The sequence below is a fragment of the Bactrocera tryoni genome, chromosome 1, assembly GCF_016617805.1.
Source record: "Bactrocera tryoni isolate S06 chromosome 1, CSIRO_BtryS06_freeze2, whole genome shotgun sequence".
NCBI classification, from domain to species: domain Eukaryota; kingdom Metazoa; phylum Arthropoda; class Insecta; order Diptera; family Tephritidae; genus Bactrocera; species Bactrocera tryoni.
The window spans coordinates 29813699-29836467 of NC_052499.1; the positions used below are offsets into that span (position 1 = coordinate 29813699).

The following is a 22769-nucleotide window of genomic DNA, read 5'->3' on the forward strand; positions in this document are numbered from 1 at the left end:
TCGAACTATCAAACAAAAAAAACGATTTTTTGAAAATTCTAGACCACTGGGACCCCTTAATTCATTATGTATTTTCGCTTAAAACCGAAATATGTGAAATGTGTTGCCAATGCGGGCGGGAACAGACAGCTGATATTAAATTTTTTTCAAAATGTCTGATGTAGAGAAAAGATTAGTTTGAATTCTTCAGTTTGTAAACGGGATATTAAATTACTTTATAATATATTTATTTTGTTCATTCGATGATATTAGTACAAAAAAAATTATAGCAAATGTTCATATTTGTATTAATTTTAACTTAAACAAAACACGAAATTTTGTAGTTTTGGTTTGTTTACATTTTTATCTGTCAAAATGAACTTTCCCGTTAATGCCAACAACTTTTTTGGGAAGAATCATAGCTATTGTGAATGAAAAAAAGCGATGAACTGGCAATGCTTCTAGTTCAATATACAAGCTATCCCGGTATTCCCGCCTTTAATGACACGCTTTCAGAAACGCATTAAGCAGATGGAACTCTTTATATTACTATGGGCAAAAAACAGTAAGACCTTCCTATAACTTTAAAACTCGTAATTTATTCTTCAAAGTCTATGTTGTCTCCCTCTTGGGCCTAATAGACTTGTGCGTTTTTCAATCCTCGGAACAGTTGTTAAAGTGAATTTCCGGAATAGCCTTCGATGCGAGTAGCGATTAACGTTTAATGGCTTCAATTGACTCGAAACGGTTTCCTCGAAGCGGTCGTTTGAGTTTGCTGAATAGCCAAAAGTCACACGAAGCTAAATCAGGCGAATACGGTGGTTGCGGCACGATATTGGTTGGACGTTTTTTTTTTCGAAAAAATCGATTTTGGAATTAAACGTGCTTTCACTTTTCTTAGACCCAAATGATTGTTCAAAATGACAGTAAGATCTCTGACTGTTGATCGTCGATTCTCAATCACCAATACCTTTATTTTATGTGATTATGTGTGATACGTGTTGATCGTCAGTTGATGTTAATGGCCGTCCTGAACGTGGTTCGTGTCAACGCGTTCTCGACGCTCTTAGAATAATTTGTGTTATTATCGCTTTTTCCAAAATTCTGAAAGTTTCGGCACTCGAAATTTCATTCTGCACACAAAATTTAATGAAACTTCTTTGTTGAATAATTTCACTCAACATAAAAATCGCCGAATGCACTTTATGTACTTCAGAAAGTCTATCGTATACTAAACACTACCAATTACCAACCTTGAAAAAAAAATATTTCGGTGAACAGGTTTTGGCCGAAATTTAAATTCAAAAGTGTTAATATTTTTTCCCACAGTGGTATATACATACATGCAGGAGAATGAAAGAAAGAAAGTATTTGAGTACGAAGCAACATTTTTATTACGGAATCGAAGATTTTACCAGAAATTACCCAAACATTTCCTGTACAAAAAGGAAACCACCGACTACCGCTGAACTCTGAGTTATAGTATGTCGTTAAATAAGAGCTGAATATAGGGTGCATTGTTTCATTTTTGAGAAGTTACAGACAAAGAGCCGCACAAAGAAAGTGAAAGTATTCTCAACAGTACACATTGTTCCAATACATGTCTATATGTATGCGGGAGATGTATGTATATATGATGTGTAATATGTCATGTGCAGAGCAATGCATTAGCGATATTTGCCTATTGCATTAAAAATAATCCCTTCAATGAGTTCGTGTGCTTTAAAATATGACGTATGGCAGCTGATAACAGGTAGTCGTACGATAACGGCACTTCGTAAAGTGGCGATAATTAAATTTAAGGCTTGGGCAGCACAAATGAGTCAGGTTAGGGGTGTGTTCTCGTGTAAATATTTTGTAATAATTTTTATCGACCGGTTTTCTGGTTAAGGTACCCAAAAGCCATTGGCCGATCCCGAGCTGTTTGTTATTTTCAGGTGTTTTATGCCAATAATTTGATTATTCTTTTTTAATGGATGGGAGCGGTTCAAGCAGAGAAGTATCGATTCGTTTATCCACAACGGTGTGGTTTACTTAATTAGAACAAACCAGAAGGACTCTCAATTTTGAAGAATTCTTTAAAATAATTTGAACAAAGTTTTCTGCCACTGCAAAAACAATGACGTAGGCATGAGCCCGAGGCCAAAATAAATTGTCTGTCGTTCCTTGTATTTCTTCAAAACTTCGATCAAATGAAATGTGTTCGTATATTTGAACGAAAATAAAAAAAAATTGATTTTGCTATCCAACAACTAAAACACCTCCTCCTTCTATCATGGATTTTCCCATGCTTCTGAGAATCTATTTGTTCGCCTTGAAAAGTTGATGAGCACAGCAAAAAGTGCTTTTTGAAGGTTAGGTTTAAGTAGTCAACTAACTAGTTCAGTTCTAGTGTCATCCCTCATATAAACTTGGGTAAATGTTTCAAAGTGCCGGTAGTACCTAGAGAGCAATTACGCAATTCTGTTATGCTTATCAACCGTACGCCATAATCTGCATTGTTGGACTCTTTGAAGTAGTCTGAGGGCTGGAGAATGACTTTTGGCGGGCATATGCAAATCCACCTTCGAATCCCCGCCAATCGCCACACTTTTTCCATTGTCTAATTTAATACAAGTACCCCTTTGTTTAACTGAAATAAAGCTTATGAGTTTTCGGGCGCGTCCCAGAAGCAGCCAGTAAATGAAATGTGTGAATATTTACTCATATATGTATGATTACATATGTACATACTTGCGTAGAAAGTGCAAACATTTCGTTCGCAGCAAGGGTTTTTATTTTCATCCTAACATACTTACGTCCCCCGTTGTCATCGGGTGCAGAGTAAGGAGTACTAACGCCGACCTTGTGCGCTCAAGTGCTGAAACTCTCAATTTACTGCGACCACCTGCCGCGTTTAAGTCGTTACGTCGGTGCTAACCGGTAAGTTTAAGAGTTTACAGCATCGCCAACAACAACTTTGTTCGACATTTATAAATATGTAAAATAAGTGTTTAAGTTTAGCTCATCTATTCAGGTGGCTTATCACTATATATTTACATTTGTAAAAATTTATCAACATTTTTTTTTAATTTTTATCTGCACATATTTTTAAATACATAATAATACAAATTATTCCGTGAGGACCTTTCCTCTTCTATTTTTTGGCCCCATAACCGTGAGTCGAGAACAATGGCCGTGTCCTTGCTTCCGTTGTCCACTCATGGGTCTCGAATTGAAGGAGGTTTTCGTTGGAGTATCGGCTTCCATGCGAATGACATGGCCTAAGCAGCACATTCGTTGCATTTTTAGGCGCTAACTACATATGTACATATATGTGCAAGTTGCTTTCCAAAGTAAAGAGGGCTTAAAACAAAAAAACAGAACAATGGGTTTTTTCGGCAAAATCAATTTATTTTATTCAAAATAGTCTCTTTCTGCTTTAATACATCTTTTTGAACGGTCCAAAAGCATGTCGAACGAGTGCTTTAACTCGTTGGTCGGTATGGCCGCCAGTATGCCGGTACAAGCCTTTTGAATGGCCTCTACGTCTACATAACGCTTTCCTTTCATGGGCAAATGCATTTTTCGGAAAAGAAAGACGTCGCACGGTGCCATAACTGGTGAATTTGGGGTTGGTTAATGGTTAAAATGTGATTTTTGGTCAAATAATCGTCCTTCGAATGTTGGATTCTGAGCAGTTTTTGGTCGTCAGTCAATTTGTGCGGAACAAACCGTGCACACACCTTTCGTAAGCCCAAATGTTCGGTCAAATTCCGATAAATCGATGCTTTGGAGATGTTCAATTCCAATTCCATGAATTTCAATGATTATTTTGGCTGATTTTGATGAAAGTTTCGATGGAATTTCCGGTGATCATGGATTTTGATTGGCCCACATGTTGATCGTCCTTTATGTCCACACGACCACTTTGAAAGCGTTGAAACCACTCGTTCACTCTGCTACGGGATAGGCAATCATCTCCATAAACTTGTTTCATCAATTGAAACGTTTCGGTAAAAGTTTTACCAACTTTAAAACAAAATTTAATGTTGACTCTTTGTTCGAAGCTCATTTTCGCACCGATAACACAAACATACTGACACTTAAAACGCAATAAGTTCACTTCCAATCAATGAAATGTCATGAAACTCTCACTGGACAATCGTTAAAGATAGCAGATTCTAACGCACTAGTCAACATATACATACATGGATGGTGCCACCAGGGGCGCTAGATTCAAAAAGTGAAATTTACTTTAGACTATTATACTTTTAGAGTAGACGGTGCTAATGCGGTTTAGATTAGCGGCACGTATCACTTTCGAGTTCATTCCCAATCAAAGAAGTATTACAAACTGTATATGTACCACCCTGTACTCACGAGCACATAGTCACATCTGCTGCGCAGATCGCAGGCATATGCGTACGTTTAGAGACGGCAATTACATCTGCAATGTATGTAAGTAGTCGACACATAGCTGCGAAAATTTCTTACGCTCTGCAAACTGAATTATCGCACATACATACATATGTATGTATGTACATAGATCTGTTGTACTGTGGACTGCAGTTCACAAATGTATGACAAACTGAACAAAGGTGTGGTGTACTCGTTAGCACATAAATTCGTACAAATGGCTCTTGTTTTGTTAGAATGGAAAGTTGCTTTCGCGGCGAAATTGGGCACATATCCTTTGTTCATTGCATCCACGTGGTATCGCTGTGTGGCTTCGGCGGTAAGCTGTGTCGGGCTTAGCTATCTTATGTGTATGTATTTACTGTTAGACAGGCTGTCTGAAGCAAGGTGAAACGACTTTTTTAGTGCAAATGGTAATTGTTTTTTATTTCCCGGAAGCTGGGTGTAAGAAAAATATGATTTCGCACATTTCCACTACTGTCTTTCATTCCTTTATATGTATGTAATTTGCTCCTTTGCCCACGAAAGCTTTGTCTATTTCGGCACTCGCATTTTGTGATAATTCCACTACTTTAAGTTATGTAACGTAGGTGTATACATACCAATATACAAATATACATATATGGAATATGTCCTATTTTCATATATTTTCTCTTGCTGTGGAGGAAAAATAACGATAAATTATGTTCGTAGGCGTAAAATAGGATAAGAAAATTCGCTTCTTCCGTTTATTTTCGTATAATTTGCGGAAACGATAAACAGGAGGCCGATTTTGAGCAAACCGCAATTGTATTTAACGGTTATATATACAAAATGCTAAGATAATATAAAATATGAAAGCCGTCTGGTAGCCCGAAACTATATTTGTGGGAGAGCTCCTTCAAAAAACTTTATCTGCAACTTTCCTCCTGAGCTTCATCCGTGAAAAGCTTACTGCTCCTCTTCAAAAGCGTCTTCGCCCCGACCACATCTTGCATCAGGAGTAAACTTCGCTACGCAGTGTTTCCGTTCAACAAGAATGCTACCTACCATGAATTTGTCCTTTACATGTGCTGGGTTCAGGACACTTTTCAGTTGCTACCAATTGTAGCCTGCCCCAGCGCTCTAGCTTTGGTGAGAGGTCCCACCAACTTCTTTTGCAGAAACGAATTTGATGAACCCAATTTTCGCGTACTTTTTCCATTAAATCAAGTCACTTTCAATATTGACTTCTAAAGCTTGAAGAAAGTCTAAGTAGTCTTGAAATAATATAATCTCCAAACTTTTCTCGAAACATTTCGCTTGTTGAACGTGTTGTGATTTGAGAAAGTCCCAATTCTTGAGAACGTCTTGGAATCGACAAATTGCGGTCTTCAGCAACACTTGCCTGACCGGCAACAATATTTTCTTTACTTTGAGCGGTTCTTTGACTTATTAGTAGTTGCATATTTTGTAAAGAAAATGTAGCTCGATATTTTTAACAATTCGACGAATAACGAACACGGTGGACGATTATTACGACAAAAAAATCGCAAAAGCGCACGAAAAAATTGAATAATTTGTGAACGTTGTTCTTGGGTATATCTTTCCATGATTGTAAACATTACTGAATTCAATGAAGAACAAGTAAGGAAGGTGCAACCGAACATTTTGTACTCTTGCAACTTGCAAGAATTAAAGCCAGGGAAACACTTTAAAGTGTAAAACGTCAACCAGAGGATGGGAATCTAATAAGTTTTATATATACATATACTCTATATAACTCATACACTTGATTAAAACACGCTCTCACACTTCTTGATTTGTGTACTGGAAAGTGAAAGAATCAGGCGTGGCTTTAGTCCGATTTTGCCTGTTTTCACACCTCCTTAATAGGATGGAGCCATGTGTAGAAGTTCACGCAAAGTGAGGAAAGTTCTCTCATTGCCATTCACTTGGGAGTGGCCAGAAACTATTCTTTTACACATGACTCAAGCAGCTCACTACTTTCGGTCCTTAACCTCTGGGTAGCCAAAGAACATCCGTTGGATGAACGTCTAGCCACAATCCGCATCAACGCAAAGTTCCTCCACATATCGCTGATTTGCGTTCTCGCCCCGACAAAAGAGAAGAACGATGTGACAAAAGATGTCTTCTATGAGAGCTTCTTAGAAAAATGCAGAAGAAAAGCTGTTACGACGAGAAGTGCCAGTTCGCAGCGGAGAGAAAACAGACTGCCTACCTCGCAACGTTCCGATCGACCACAACACCTTCGGGATGGGACACAAGGTGCGTTGCGAAGTAAACAGGACTTAAAAAAAAAAACAGAACAAATGGTTTTTTCGGCAAAATCAATTTATTTTATTCAAAGTAGTCTCCATCTGCTTCAATACAGCTTTTTGCTTGGTCCAAAAGCATGTCGAACGAGTGTTTCAGCTCGTTGGTCGGTATGGCCGCCAGTATGACGGTGCAAGCCTTTTGAATGGCCTCTACGTCTGCATAACGCTTTCCTTTAATGGGCAAATGCATTTTTCGGAAAAGAAAGAAGTCGCACGTTGCCACATCAGGTGAATACGGGGGGTGGTTAATGGTTAAAATGTAATTTTTGGTCAAATAATCGTCCTTCGAAAATTGGATTCTGAGCAGTTTTTGGTCGTCAGTCAATTTGTGCGGAACAAACCGTGCACACACCTTTCGTAAGCCCAAATGTTCGGTCAAAATGCGATAAATCGATGTTTTGAAGATGTTAAATTCTATTTCCACGCTGGATTTTGAAGAAATCACAGTTTCGATGGAATTTCCGGTGATCACGGATTTTGCTTGGCATACATGTTGATCGTCATTTATGTCCTCACGACCACTTTGAAAACGGTGAAACCACTCGTGCACTCTGCTACGGGATAGGCAATCGTCGCCATAAACTCGTTTCATCAATTGAAACGTTTCGGTTAAAGTTTTGCCAATTTTAAAACAAAATTTAATGTTGGCTCTTTGTTCCAAGCTCACTTTCGCACCGATAACACAAACATACTGACACTTAAAACGCAATAACTTCACTTCCAATCAATGAATTTCTCACTGGGCAATCGATAAAAATAGCAGATTCTAACGCACCAGTCGACTTATAGATGGTGCCACCGCTAGATTCAAAAAGCCCTTTTTACTTTGGAACGCACATTGTAGATACCGAGAGTTGAAGAAGGAAGCGAGAGGCCGATATGCGTAAGTATGTAGAGCTTGATAAGCTGGCCGACAAGGGTAATGCTCGAAAATTCTATGAAAAATGTGGCGACTGACAGAAGGTTTCAAGACCGGAGCATACTCCTGTAGAACCCCCAAAGGTGATTTAGTAACCGATGCCCAGATGATACTGAAATTATGGAGGGAACACTTCTCCAGCCTGCTGAATGACAGTGAAAGTATAACGCCAGGAGAAGGCGAACCCGATTCCCCAATCCGTGACTATGGAGCAGACGTTCCATTGCCCGACCATGAAGAAGTTCGAATAGCAATTATCCGTCTGAAGAACAATAAAGCGGCGGGGGTCGATGGATTGCCGGCCGAGCTTTTCCAACACGGCGGCGAAGAACTGATGAGGAGCATACATCAGCTTCTTTGTGGAATATGGTCGGACGAAAGCATGCTCGACGGAATTTAATTGGCCTCTGTCCAATCCACAACAAGGGTGACCCCACAATCTGTGCCAACTACCGTGGGATAAGCCTCCTCAATATAAACTGATTAGACCTTACCAGTGTGGCTTAAGACCTGGCAAAGCAACAACTGACCAGATATTTACCAAGCTCCAAATCTTGGAAAAGACCCGTGAAATTTTCGTCGATTTCAAAGCTGCTTTGAAAGCTCCGTCAGGACCGAGAAGGACCCCTCCTACCTATTTCTTGAGAAAATAAATAGAGCTGTATAACTAAATAGAGAAGGTACCATCTTCTACAAGAATGTACAACTTCTGGCGTATGGTGATGATATTGATATCATTGGCCTTAACAACCGCGCCATTAGTTCGGAAGACGAAACATCTCCTGTCATCAAACAAACACTCGCGACTTGGCTCTAACGTCACTGTTGACAACGTCCGGTGTGTTTAACGTGGGTACCAGCTGACGACAGCCTTATCACACGGTGTTCAATCAATGGGTTGATCAGCGCCCTGAGAATGTTAGGCATTTTCAGTACTAATTGGCGGTGTGGATTGGACAAACTAATCACCTTGGTCGGGTTCGAGGCCCATCTAAAATCTCTACAACTCAATATTCAACTGACAAAGTCAGTTCTTCCCGCACTTGGGTTTAAACCACAACCATGATACTTCCCGAGGGCCAGTCCGCATGAGCAAGTTGGAGTAAACTCCAAGGGCTCCTGCTCCTCGTGGTACCAGAATTAACTCTACGGTCAGACCTCGTAGCCGAAGCTTTTACCTGTTGAGCTTCCACACGGCTCTGGACTGGTGGCCAGGAGTTGGACCCCATACACACATCACATACACGCACTACTCATACAAAATCTAACCCTAGTTCCCAGCCAATTGCCTAAACAATTCACGCGCAAACGACTCTAACTGTTCGGTATTCCGACTACTGGAGATCAACTAACATCTAATCGTCCATCAGTCCAGCTAATCCCCATACCACTCAGATCCCAAATGTCCGAGTACATCGGGCATTCTGCAATTAAATGCGCCCAATCTTCTAACACCGCCCTAAAAAAACAACCCGACCTATCCCATAGGTGCTTCTGATGCAAAAATGCATTCAGAAGCCCATGCCCCGTAAGCAGAAAACCTAGATTCAGACAAAATCTGAAGTCTGGGTTATCCTTAAGGAACCCAGCGTCCCGAATGTACTCGTAGGTCACTCGGCCGTTAGAAGTATTGTCCCAACGTCCTTGCCACCAACACCTAACCCTATCATCTCTTGCTCCCTAGATATTCCTTCCTCTCCACATCATCGTCGGAAATACAGTCATTCCGCAGCAATGACCTTGGCCAAGAGGGGGTGCACCTAGCAAAACCAGCATAGCATCCGTTGAGACGGTGCGACATACAGGCAAACAAGCAAGCATCATACAACGATGGATTGAGAGGAGTTTTTGAGACCCCAAGACAGTCGTGGCAGCCTCGCGCCATACAGCGACTCCAAATGTGGCGCAGGCCACAAACAAGCCACGATATATGTATGGTGCGAACAGCACCAAAAATCACATTTTAACCATTAACCATTCCCCGTATTCACCTGATATGGCACCGTGCGACTTCTCCCTTTTGGGGAAAAATGCATTTGCCGATTAAAGGAAAACTCGTTCGACATGCTTTTGGATCGAGCAAAAAGCTGTATTGAAGCAGAAGGAGTCTATTTTGAATAAAATAAATTGATTTTGCCGAAAAAACCATTTGTTCTGTTTTTTTGTTTTAAGTCCTGTTTACTTTGGAAAGCACCTTGTTGACCAATCAGTATTAAATTCTGGTAAGGAGTCTTTTGTATTTGTGAAGGGTATTACAGCTACCGTGCGACCAAAGTAAACAGTTCTTCTTGTTTTTGAAATGCCACACACTTGCAAATTCCCAGAAATTTAATTTGCCACCATTTTCCCCTATTTTAACCAATAATTATGTTTATTTCAGTGATTTCAATTAGTCATCACATTTTTTTTAATTAACGCATTAAAATATATATTTCAGGTAAAACAAAATATTGGATACTCATCCTAAAAAGTATGGAAGCACGCAGAACGAACGAAGATAACTTTGTTCGGAGTCCGTCTGGTCTTATATACTACACGGCGTCTACACCCACCAGCGCCAACATGACGCAGTCGGTTTTGGATCAACGACTTGTTAGCAAATCAAATTTTTCTTTGACGCACAGCACCGTTACCAGTGCCGTTACTGAAGTTTTGGAGATTTCAAATTCATCGAGCGAAGAGTGGACACATTTCTACGATCTTATGCTGTCTTGGCAAGGCATTTGTTTCATCGCAATATTTTGTGTGCTCATCGTGATCACGGTTCTGGGCAATACATTAGTAATAATGGCGATTATAACCACGCGACGCCTGCGCACCGTAACAAACTGTTTTGTAATGAGTCTGGCGGTTGCGGATCTTCTGGTGGGCATTTTCGTTATGCCACCTGCAGTAGCCGTACATTTAGTGGGTAAGTAAAGAGTTCTTTGGTAGCTAGAGCTAGCTGGAAGAACACTTTAAAAATTTCAATTGTTTAACAAAAAATTATGTAAAATATTATTATTTAAACAAATGGAACGTGAAAAAAATCTATAATATAGCACGACCATTTTTCCTTGACTTCACACAATCTCTTCGATTTATTTCTAGTAGTTTATGAGAAAAAAAATTTGCAATTTTATCATGCTCTAAATTTCAACCTTCAATAACTTTAACAAAAAAAGAATTTTGACGAAATATTTATATCGCTAGGTATGCGTCTAGTCCCCTTCCTAATGAACTGCTAATTTTCAAAATCGGGGATTTTTCGAAATTTTCGTGGACCACTTGACGTGGTTTGGCCCAGCTATAATATGGAGTATAGTTAGCGTGCTTTTTCTCCCAATTATTTGTTTAAATATACTTCCATAAATGTCCTTGACGGCTGATTCAACAAATATAAATTTTATTGTTTTAAAACGATAAAAAGCGTTAATAATTTTCACACAGATACCGTTGCATCGTTGCCCCGAATGTCGTAAATATCACTCATCAAATAAAAAAGTGTTCCATACATGGACATGATTTTGATCGAACAGTTTGTACGGCAGCTAAAGGAGCTTCCAATAAGAGTGATATTATTTCATAACAAGAAACACTCTCAATGCTAAGGAAGTTCAAATGATACAATTAACTCTAAATATAACATCATTCAAATAGCCTCCACGACTTCTTTTGTAGGAACGCATTCAATGAACCCAATTTTTGGGTAGTTTTTCCTTGAATAGCACGTTCAATATTGACTTCTAAAGTTTGAAGAGAGTCTAGTTTACTGCCAAAGGCCAATGACTTCAAATAACCCCACAAGTCTAATGGAGTCAACACTTCTTGAAGGCCATTCAATGTCACAATTTCTTGAAATAATGAGATCTCCAAATTTTTCTCGCGATAACTCGGTTGTTGCCCGTGCTGTATGGCACGAAGCTTCCTATTGTTGGAACCAGATGCTGCCAAGATCAACTTATTGTGATTGTGGCCATAAAAAGTTGATTTTCATCGATCTATGCTGCTCTCCATTGACAGTAACGGTGTCCTCAGCTTCATTTCGAAAGAAATATGGACCAATGATTCCACCGGACCAAAACCTTTGGTGTAAGTCTGTCAATTTAGATGAATTATGATTGTTCATGAATAACTTGTGGATTTTAATTGCACCAGAATTGACAGTTTTGTTTTTTTACTGCATCACTCAGTTAAAAGTGAGCCTCATCGGATGATCTTAAAAAATGTTATCGTTTTCAAATAGTTCCAAGGCAAAATCAGCAAAGTCACAACGTTTACTGTGATCCAATGGCTTCAGTTCTTAAATGAGAACAATTTTTTGTGGATGTAAGCCCGAATCCTGTCTCGAAATACGCCAGTTTGTGGTTTGGGACAGTCCCAATTCTTGAGAACGTCTTAGAATCGACAAATTGCGGTCTTCAGAAACACTTGCCTGAACGGCAGCAATATCTTCATTACGTCGAGCGGTTCTTTGACAATTCGACGAATGGCGAGCACATATGGACGATTATTAGGAACATAAAATGCTATAGGCGCACGAAAAGTTGTTCGGATTATTTTGATAATAACATTGAATAATTTGTAAACATTATTCTTGCTTATATCTTTCCATGAAGAAGTTGTAAACACTACAGAATAAAATAAAAATACAGATCATGATATAAATACTAAAAATGGCCGAAACAACACTTAGAAATCGATTTATTCCTACTCGAAACGTATATGCTATGGTGGTCCGATATCGGTGGTTCCAGCTGGGAAAAATAGGTTTATAAATTGTCAGTTTGATATTTCAAAAATAGCTGACTACTTCGCACTACTAAGAGCAAAACACAGTAAGATTAAAATTCTTAATTCATTCTTCAAAGTCTATGCCGTCCCCTCAAAGTAATGCCCCTTGATCTTAATACACTTATGCCAACGTTTTTCCAATCCTTGAAACAGTTGTTAAAGTCAAATTCCGGCATAGCCTTCAATGCGGGTAGCAATACACTTTTAATATCTTTCGTTTCAGTTTGCTGAATAAGCAGAAGTCACACGATGCTAAATCAGTGGCACTGTATTGGTTGGAAATTTGCCGGAAAACTCACGAAGAATCAATGCAGTATGCAACGGTGCATTATCGTGGGGCAAAACCAAGACTTGTCGGCTCATAATTCCGGCTTCTTTTTATGAATCGCTCAAATAGTATTCCTTGTTGACAGTTTGGTCGGTCGGAAGGAATTTGGAGTGTACCACACATTTTGACCTGCTTATTTTGGGCTTCGGCTCACCTTTGCTACGATATTTGGCCGATTGATCATCTATTCCGGGTCGCAAAAATAGACCTAAGACTCATCGTCAGTCATAATACATTTTATGACATCCTGTTAGTCTGAAAGCATTATTTAACGGATGTTATTACGACTTAGTTTTTCGAAATAATTTCACTTTTCTTAGGCCCAAATAATCTTTGAAAATGGTTTTCACTGATTCTTCCGATATTTTAACGATCTCTGACCATTAATCGTCAATTCTCGAGCACCTTTTCCTTTATTTTGTTGACGTGTTGGTCGTCAGTTGATGCTCATGACCGTCCTGGACGTGGCTCGTTGTCAACGCGTTCTCGATCCTCTTTGAATAATTTGTACCAATCAAAAATACTTGCTCGCGACAAACAATTATCACCGAAGGCCTTTTCCAACATGATCGTTTCGGCACCAGAAATTTTATTCTTCTTTGTGGAATAATTTCACTCATTGTAAAAATTCCGAATGAACTATATGAACTTCAAAAGGATAAGCGTACAAACGCTAATGATTATTTTGATGTGTCATTTTGCACAGATCACTGACAGTTATACCAGCCAAGAAAAAAATATTTCGGCGAATGGAATTTCGCGTATTATTTAAATAAAGTCTATTTGTTTTCCCTAAGTAGTATACACAGACGCACATAGCTAAATCGACACGGCTTGTCATACTACTGTTCATTTATATATGTATGTATTTTACAGGCTCTCACACGCTTCCTTGTTCAGGGTGTGCATATCTTCACTAGAGAATCCTCATAAGAGAATAAGATTATGAAAAGAATTCCTGAAGTCAGATATTTTTCAGTTCAGGGTCTCTTGATGGAGTATTATGTATAAATATGAGGAAGTTTTTCCTATAAAGAGTACATAATGAAGTGGAATATGTAATACCTAACCTACAAAAATATTTTATTTTGAGATGCTAACATTTTGGTCTCACTTTCTGAATTTAGAGCTCATTCTTGGTTTATTCATAAACTAGATAATTTTCGCCGATCGATCAGCCATAAATAGAAAAATGTGTTACATAATTTATAGAGAATCAAAGCTAAACTAAGATGAAACAATTCCAGGTCTAAGTTTTATTGACCATAATTGAAAAACATCAGATATCATCATTTCAATGCATAGAAACTATTAAAAGTTCAAAAACAAAGATTTTTAGTGCAATAAAAGAAGACAAAAGCTACCAATCTGGAAATGTTCTACTTTCGTTTAATCAAATGCTTATTAACAAATAGCCCCCTCAAGCTTTCACAGCAAAAACATAACCGAAAATAAGAGCGCACTTGATTTATTGAGGCAATTTACCACAATTTATATGTAGAAGTTGAACATTCTATCTTTATCCGACTGTGAACCTGTGTTATCTAAATCATTCGCATACCTTTTATCTAATGCGTAAAACGAGGAAAATTTCCATAATTTGTTACTGTAATGTTGGAACATTAAACGACAAACGCGAGCGGTACAAAGCAAAGAAATGTGGAAATAAAAATTTTAATGTCGATGAATGTGGTCCAGTATACAAGTATGTTGCGATGACATAACTATGGTCAAACACTTGAATTGCCACATTTTTCCGCATACCTCAAATTGTGTTGGAAGTAATCTCAGCTCGTCAAAAAGTATTAAAAAGCTTGGCGACGCCATTTACGCGTCTATGAGTTTTTATGAGGTCTCCAAGTGTGAATGTGTGCCTTTAGTAGAATTCCATATGGAAAAGCACATAAAACGATAATGAAAACCAAAATACATGCATATGCGCACATACATACGTACAAGTAAAAAATATAATTTAATTGCTTCTTTTCAGAAATGATTACCCAAGTATTTTCGCCAGGAAATAAAGCCTTTTTACAACCCATTAATAATAATGATATTTTTACGCAAACAAAAGCCATATTTCCACATGAAGTTGCCACCGTAAGGGCGTATATCGCTGTGTGAGATCTACTGCTAAATTAAGATTAATATACTTGTACAAATGTAGGTGCCCTTGGAAAGCCCATGAAATTTTAATACTGATTAATTCATTGCCTCCATTATTATGTTCGTAAGACAAAGAGAATATGGAAATTTTCTAAATTGGTTTCAGACGTCAAGAAAGGGATTCCATAGAAGACACGAGGTACCAGGTTGTTCAATAAGTTTTGTCGTTCGATAAGAGTGGGCGCTGCTACTAGCCCAACACTTCTTTTGTTTTGTTGGTAATCTCTTCATATGAACGTATTTTAAGTTTCGTTTCAATCTGTGGTTTTCATGCAAGCCATTTAGTGTCGCCGTGTCAAAGTATTTTTTTACAATGAAAAAAATTGAATACCGTGTATTGATAAAATTCTTATTTTTGGAAGGTGTAGCACCAAAAGAAATTCACGAACGAATGTAAAAAGTGTATATTGATTGTTCACCTACAATTAGAACAGTAGAAAGACTGTTAAACGTGGTCGTACAAGCCTTGAAGACGATCGACGTGAAGGACTCCGAAAAGCGCATCAACACCAGAAATCATAGCCAAAATGCAAGATATGGTTTTGGAAGATCGTCGATTGACTGAGAGAGATTTAGTTGAGGCTCTAGACATCTCATTAGGCAGTGTGAGCCATATTTTAAGTGAAATTTTGGGCTTTAGAAAGCTGTGTGCACAATGGGTGCCGCATTCACTAATAATGGAACAAAAACACATCCGAGTGCGACTTTTCGTTTTAAAAAGGATAAAGGGGATTTTGTGCGTCGATTCATCACTATGGAGGAGACTTGGGTCTATCACCATGATCCTGAATCAAAACAAGAGGCTAAAGAGTGGTGTGAAGAGTGTTTCGAAAGGAGTTCGTGTCCGGAAATCGGTCAGGAAGGTTATGGCATCAGCTTTTTGGGATGTGAGAAAAATTTTGTTTGCGGATTACTTGCAAACTGGTAAAGCCATTAATTCTGAATATTATTGCAACCTTTTGGACCAGTTGAAGGAAAAAATTCGCGAAAAAAGACTCGGTTTGCATCTGGACAATGCACCGTGTCACAAGAGCTTTTCGACAATGGCTAAAATCCATGAATTAAAATTAATTCGAATTGTTGGAGCATCCACCGTATTCACCAGATTTGGCACCCATCGACTTTCATTTTTTTTGTCGTCAACTAAGAGGTCATAACGGCTGTTGAAGTGTATTTTGCAGACCTTCCGGATTCTCACTTCAGGATGGGATCCACAGATTGTAGGATCGTTGGAGCAAGTGTATTAATCATCAGGGAGATTGTACTGAATAATAAAGTGTATTTTGAATCACAACAACATGGAATATTGTTTTAGCCGGCTTCAGGAGTTAATAATCTATATACATATGTAGGTATGTATATAAAAGAAAGCCGTGTTAGTTATTTGTAATTCAAGAACGGCTGAACCGATTGGTGGGGAGGTAGCTTAGAACCAGGGGACAGTCATAGAATACTTTTTGAAGATTTTCTAACTTAAAAAAGGAAAGAAATAAGCAAAAAATAGCAGCACAGAGCTAATGCGAGAGAACACTAATTTTCGTAGTCATGCATACTTAGTATATGGGTTAACTGATTGTTGCTTCTGAACAAGGTAGTTTTTTTGGGACGAACCCGTTAGATATTTTTAATATCACATCAAAAAATGGCATTAACATTTTCGTTGTCAACTTGACGCATTTTGCTTAAATTGAAAGCTGTAGCTTGGAAGAACTGAAGCTGCTTGACCTTTTCAAGCGACTTTGCTTAGATCTTTGGGCTCTTGAAAAGTTCCAAGAAGATCCGACGTTTTCGAGCCAAATTTTGTTCTGCGATGAGGTCCATTTCTGGCTCAATGGGTATGTAAACAAGCAAAATTGCCGCATTTGGAACGAAGAGCAACCTGAAGAGATTGAAGAGCTGCCATTTCTTCTAGGAAAAACAACGGGTTGGTGTGGTTTGTAGAACGATGGATTCATCGGTCCATATTTCTTCAAAAATGATGCCGGTGAGAACGTAAGCGTTAATGGCGACCGTGATCGAGCAATGATAACCGACTATTTAATGGCTGAAATTGAAGCTCCTGATTTGTTAAATTTTTTCCTGAGGGGATATGTAAAGTCTAAAGTCTATGCGGACCATTCCGGTTCGATTATATCTCAAGGACAACTTAATACATTTTAATCCAATTCGAACAATACTGTTAATGGCAATGCGAAAATGAGCCGTCGGGCTTTCACCCTTATTCCCCATATGCTTTTAATTCCTTTTGATTCTTTCACGGTATACGAGTAGTATACAGATTAACAGAATTAGACATTGCATAAATATTGTATATATACCTTCAAAGTATAATATCTGACGTATCTGACGTATAAAAATGTTCGATATCGGGTCATAATTTAGCAAGGCGCCAGATACCAGATTGCCTAGGTCTTTTCCGATGAAACCACCGAGGCTAAAATCCTCTCACGCTTTACTCACAGTTCATTGCTACAAAAAGTTTTATATAGGCAACCCTAGACCGTTAGTTAGGATTATTTTCCTTTACAAAGCCATGCAATCGCATTGAAGATGGTCAATCGTTTCATCTTCTTTCACTTCTTGACAGTTCTACAAAAGTCATTGTACGAAGTTCCTAATCTGTTGGTATGTCTATCAATTGTACAGTGAATTTTTGGCATCCCTATTAGAGTTATTGCTTGTTGACCAACCCAGCTATGTTTATACCTAATGTAAGAATCTCAAACTTCCGGTATAATTTTTTACTGTATTTTCGTTCAAAATTAAGTGACCGAATAATTGTGGACATACTTTTGTTTAATGTCGAAAATGTGTGAAATCGGTCCCATATGGGGTATATATGGATTGTTCGTACAGCATATAACGATTGATAAAATGCGCACCGAATTACCACGATTTCAATTGTATTTTTATTCTTCAAACTATAGCCAATTAATTAAGCATATGTATATTTGTACGTTTGCTTATCCAATTTACTGCATCCTTAACTTTACTGTAGGCTCCTGGCGTCTTGGTTGGATACTTTGCGACATTTGGATATCGCTCGATATACTGCTTTGTACCGCGTCCATACTAAGCTTGTGCGCCATCAGCGTGGACAGGTGAGTTGCCCCCCCACAAAGCCAATTCCCATATACAATGATTCCCAAGCTATAGCTCTATTCTAGTAATTCCAATTGGGTCTTCTTCTACCGATTACAGATATCTGGCCGTGACAAAACCGCTGAAGTACTCACGTAAACGCCGTTCGAAACGCTTGGCGCTGTTAATGATACTGATTGTTTGGGTGCTGGCGCTGGCGATAACTTGTCCGCCCATGCTCGGCTGGTAAGTTGTGTCATAATAAATGCATTAAGTGGATGTAGCAACCCGTATGGACATGGATGGCACATAGATGTCATTCGAAACGCCTTTTTGCTTTCAACTAAATTGAAATCTAATTGCTGATGTTCATGTATTTTTTTCCATATTGCTATAGGTACGAGCCGGGTCGACGTGACCGAAATGAGTGCCGTTATAATCAAAATAAAGGATACGTCATTTATTCGGCCAGTGGCTCCTTCTTTTTGCCAATGATTGTGATGCTTTACGTTTATGCGCGCATTTCCTGTGTTATCGCCTCGAGGCATGACAAAATGACCCACACCAGTGTGCATTGGAAGGTAAATTAATAATACGTAGTGGCTTGCAATGAACAGCGGGCAAGTTAAGCGAATTCAATTAGGAAATTATCGAGAAGACCAATTTACAGCAACTACTTGGTTTTGTTCGCCAATCAGACGAACCCAGAGATGAGTGTCTTTTTATTCGCTCTGTGCTTAACCTCCAAAATGAGTAGTGCGCCGTCATGCAAGATCGAATAATTAAGCTAGATAAATTTAAAAATTGGCTTAGAGAGCTTTGACATGTGTTTTATTGTTTTTATTTTAAGCATGCCCTCTATCCTAATTGGTACCTTTGGGTCTTACATATGTTTTGGGAGTGTACCACGACCAAAAAAACATGGAATTTTTCCTCTTTTTAATTTCACACATGCAAGATCGTCAAGATCATTCCCGTAGGCAAAGTGCGGAGAAGTAGGCTTGGCGCCAGAACACCTACTATGTCTCCGTCCACAACTATCTAGAACTTGTCTGAAATATCTAGGAGCTTCGCAGTTCAAAGGACTAGACGAAGTATCAAACTTAGATATCAAGTTGTTCTTAAAGTTCGCAAAAGGCGTTCACCTTTAATTAAATAATACCTACATCTGCCATTACTAAGGATCAGTAGGCCTATGTCAGACGGGACTGCCTAACCTAATTTAATTTCACATATTAAAATATCTTATTAAACCTTTTCATTCCATATGAATTCAATTAAAAAGTCCTACAAAATTATTTAGAATAATTATTAAAATTTTTTAGTTTTTCTTGCAATATTAAAAACATATACCGGACAGAAAAAGCTACATTAGCTACATTAAGCTGATATTTCGTTACGAATTTAAGCCGGTCGACCTTTTTTCTTTTCTTTTTCTCGCAGCGATTCAGGCGTTATACCACGGTTGATACTTACAATTATGCTGAGCAGGATTTCTTCGAGTTGACACGCGAGAAGGCCTCGGAAGAGCGCAGATTTTCCAATCAAACCATCATTAATGAGCTAACTGAAGTCATGGTGCCCGATGCGGAAAACGTCCGTCCACTGCTGAGCTTACCAAAGGCGAATAGCGGTAAGGGTAATATCAACGATTTGACACGACCCGTGTCATGGAAAACGCCAGCAAGTGTGGTGTATCAGTACACGTCCAATGGCAAAAGGCAACAATACGCCCAGTCGTGTCCGCCTGGATCGATAGCTCGTATGCAGCAGCCACGCGGTTCCCAACCGCAACAGCAACAACTGAGATCCTTGGCCAACTGCATAATTTCGCTGAGGAAAGAGCACAAGACTACACAAACGTTGAGCATTGTGGTCGGAGGCTTTATTGCCTGTTGGCTGCCATTCTTCATTTACTACCTGCTTACACCGTTTCTAGAGCCGCGACAGGTCAGCCGGACCCTCACGCATGTGCTCACCTGGCTGGGCTGGCTGAACAGCGCCATTAATCCCTTCATTTATGCATTCTACAGCATCGACTTTCGCGTGGCATTCTGGCGACTCGTCTGCCGACGCTTCTGCAGCAACATTATGCGACCACAAACACCCACCTCCACTACATCGATGAGACTGTAGGGCAGCAGATGGGCGCACAATCGGAGGGCAATGGATATTTTTGCGCAGATACCCCTGCGTACAAAATCGTATGTGTTTACTTCATTTGACACATACATTCATACATATGAATACATATTTAGAATTATAAGCTGAAAAGCGTTTTAGGCGTGGAGCATGCATCGGATTATGTGTAGCCATGTGTAAGGTGTGCTTCATGTTCGTGTACATGTATGTATATGTCTTCTAAAGGGTATTAGTCAAGCATTGTACTCAGCGTCCATATAAAGCGACTTTTAATATGGACGGATCGATTTTCAGTTATTTTATAATCGTAAAGAAAGGTTTAAATTATCCATCAACCATTTGAGGGGACGTGTTTTTGTACGCATATCATTGTGTGTGCTGCATGGCATATACCAGTTTTTCCCTTTGACCCGGCTAATTGTCTAACACTGATCAAATTGGCAAAAGAATGCGATTGGCCGCATAAGAGTCTCATTGTTTCGAAGAACGCTCGAAAAGCGACGCCAGAATAAGCTAGTCAACGTCATAGACTTCTGAAAGTTGGGCCATGGAAGAAGATTGCTCTAATTAGTATTCAAAAACTGTTCTCTTCTATGTGCGTCCAAAGACTTTTCAGGCCACGTAGTATTTACCCAGCAAGGGAAAGATTTAAGAGCTTCGGATATATGAAGTCTTCAAAGAATATCGAGCCGTTCCAAAAGCTATTTTATTTATTGTAATTAATTAATATAAAATAAAACATATTGATGGCATTTATATACAAAATACATATATATGTGTATATGAATCAGATCATAATTTAAGTATTTTATTACACAAAATATAATAAATATACATAAGTGTATTGCAAATCTAAAAATGTTAAAGTAAGTTTTTTTTATCTAGGAGGGTATGTACATATATGTACATATACATATAAGATCAAATGAACATATGTATGAGACCATGTATGTCATTATATATTAATATACTAAATAACTAAATACTGTGTATTTACAAATATAAAAATCTTAAAATTTATGGAAATTATACAAAAACGCCTAACTCTTTGTGATGTCGCCGTGTAATAATAATTAATGTATTCGCTTTCATTTTACTTAACAATAAGCTGTAATTGTATTGGTGTTTACGTAAGCATCGAAAATATGTATATAGTTATGGAATAAACAGTTGAACTGAGCCATATTAAAAACAAAAACAAATGAAACGATTTTTTGAAAAAGAAAGTAAGAAACTTTTGCCGCAGTATTTGTAATATATGTATGTACATAACTACTGTTGAAAGTTAAGGAATATCGTTCAAAAAATAGTTTCGAATATTTTTCACTTTCAAAACTTGTAAATATACGAGTTTTTGAGTTAAAAAATGACTTGAGGTAGGGTTTTAAGAAAATTTTATGCCCTCTAAGAGTCTGCCTTATAAAAATTGTATGAAGTTTTTTATTTTAATTGCTATTTATATGGTTAAATCTTGTTGCTCACCGACACCTTTTAAAATAAACTTTTTTTCTCACAAACATATTTTTTTCACTGTATAATTATGTTCAATATGAAATCGAAAGGTCATCTGAATATGAACCTCCCTATACCTTTATGTTGTATTATAAATGTGAATGCAAGTTTATTTGTCACACTTTCACGCTAAGAAGTTGATCTTGACAACATCTGGTTTGAACCATTTTGAACGTGCTATGCATGACACACAACTTGATTTAGTGCAAAAAGTTCTCGAAAATTGGGTTCATCGAATTCGTTCCTGCAGAAGAAGTCGTGGGGACCAATTGAATGATGTTATATTTAGAACTTAATTATATAGATTGATTTCACATTAAATAAAAAACATTTGAATTTCCTTGCTTGTGTTGCTTACTTTTCCTGTAAGCTCCATGTGACTTTTTCCTATTTCCAAAAATAAATAGAACCTGAAAGAACCGTCGTTTTAAGAGAAAGAAACGTTGAAAGAGCTAAAGTCTATCCCAAAAACCGAGCTGAGAAATCTTTCAACGATTGGAAGAAGCTCTGGCAATAACATCGTTTGGGAACTATTTTGAGGGTGCCAACATTAATGTAAACAAAATGAATTAATATTTGTTAAAAACATGAAAATTCCTGATATTCCTTGAACACATCTCGTACCTTGACCACGGTTACCATAGAAAACCTTTTTCACGGATTATGACAGTTCCAAACATTCCCCGAAATCGTCTTCGTTTTATTTCTATAAATCAGACAAAATTGGGGTTTTTAGGTTTAACTAACACCACTCAAATCCCATATTAAATATATGGGAAAAGTAAAATGATTTTAGCCCATTTTAAATTGAAAATAAAGAGCTCGTTTATCCTTTTTTTAAAATGGAATATATATGTACACAGTGAAATGTTTTTGTCCGGCTATGGGAGATGTCCACACGTAGGGGAGCGATCCAGTGCCAGCCCGGAGTGGATGCATGGCAAATATACCATTAGTTTCTCTTTAGCTAACGCGAACCAGACGACGCCAGCGCATGTCGATTTGTTTGCTGTGATCATTTTCGTATGAAAAAAAAAAAAACTGAATAAGAATTTAAAAACACGTTTTATAAAATCTTGTCCGTTTATCAGAGATAATTGAAACGAAATATTACCAAAATAATGATCGTGTCCGGTCATTGGAACGTACTCATCATATTCGATTGTATGAATTG

The 22769-nt window shown here is 38.2% G+C and overlaps 1 protein-coding gene across 4 annotated transcripts in view; it reads left to right on the forward strand.

Annotated features, from left to right (window-relative positions):
* The window catches only part of LOC120766517 (5-hydroxytryptamine receptor 1A-like), a 36499-nt gene extending 15673 nt beyond the window's left edge, over positions 1 to 20826 (forward strand). For 2 of the 4 annotated variants that reach the window (XM_040092083.1, XM_040092084.1), the window contains exons 2-6: positions 10031 to 10504; positions 17859 to 17961; positions 18062 to 18187; positions 18339 to 18522; positions 19385 to 20077. In XM_040092083.1, the coding sequence (XP_039948017.1) occupies positions 10066 to 10504; positions 17859 to 17961; positions 18062 to 18187; positions 18339 to 18522; positions 19385 to 20077 (1545 nt within the window). In that variant the 5' untranslated portion in view covers positions 10031 to 10065. Of the gene's footprint in view, positions 1 to 10030; positions 10505 to 17858; positions 17962 to 18061; positions 18188 to 18338; positions 18523 to 19384 lie in introns of those variants that run through there. The other 2 variants (XR_005704598.1, XM_040092082.1) reach the window with 2 other exon arrangements.
* Positions 20827 to 22769: the final 1943 nt, after the last annotated feature.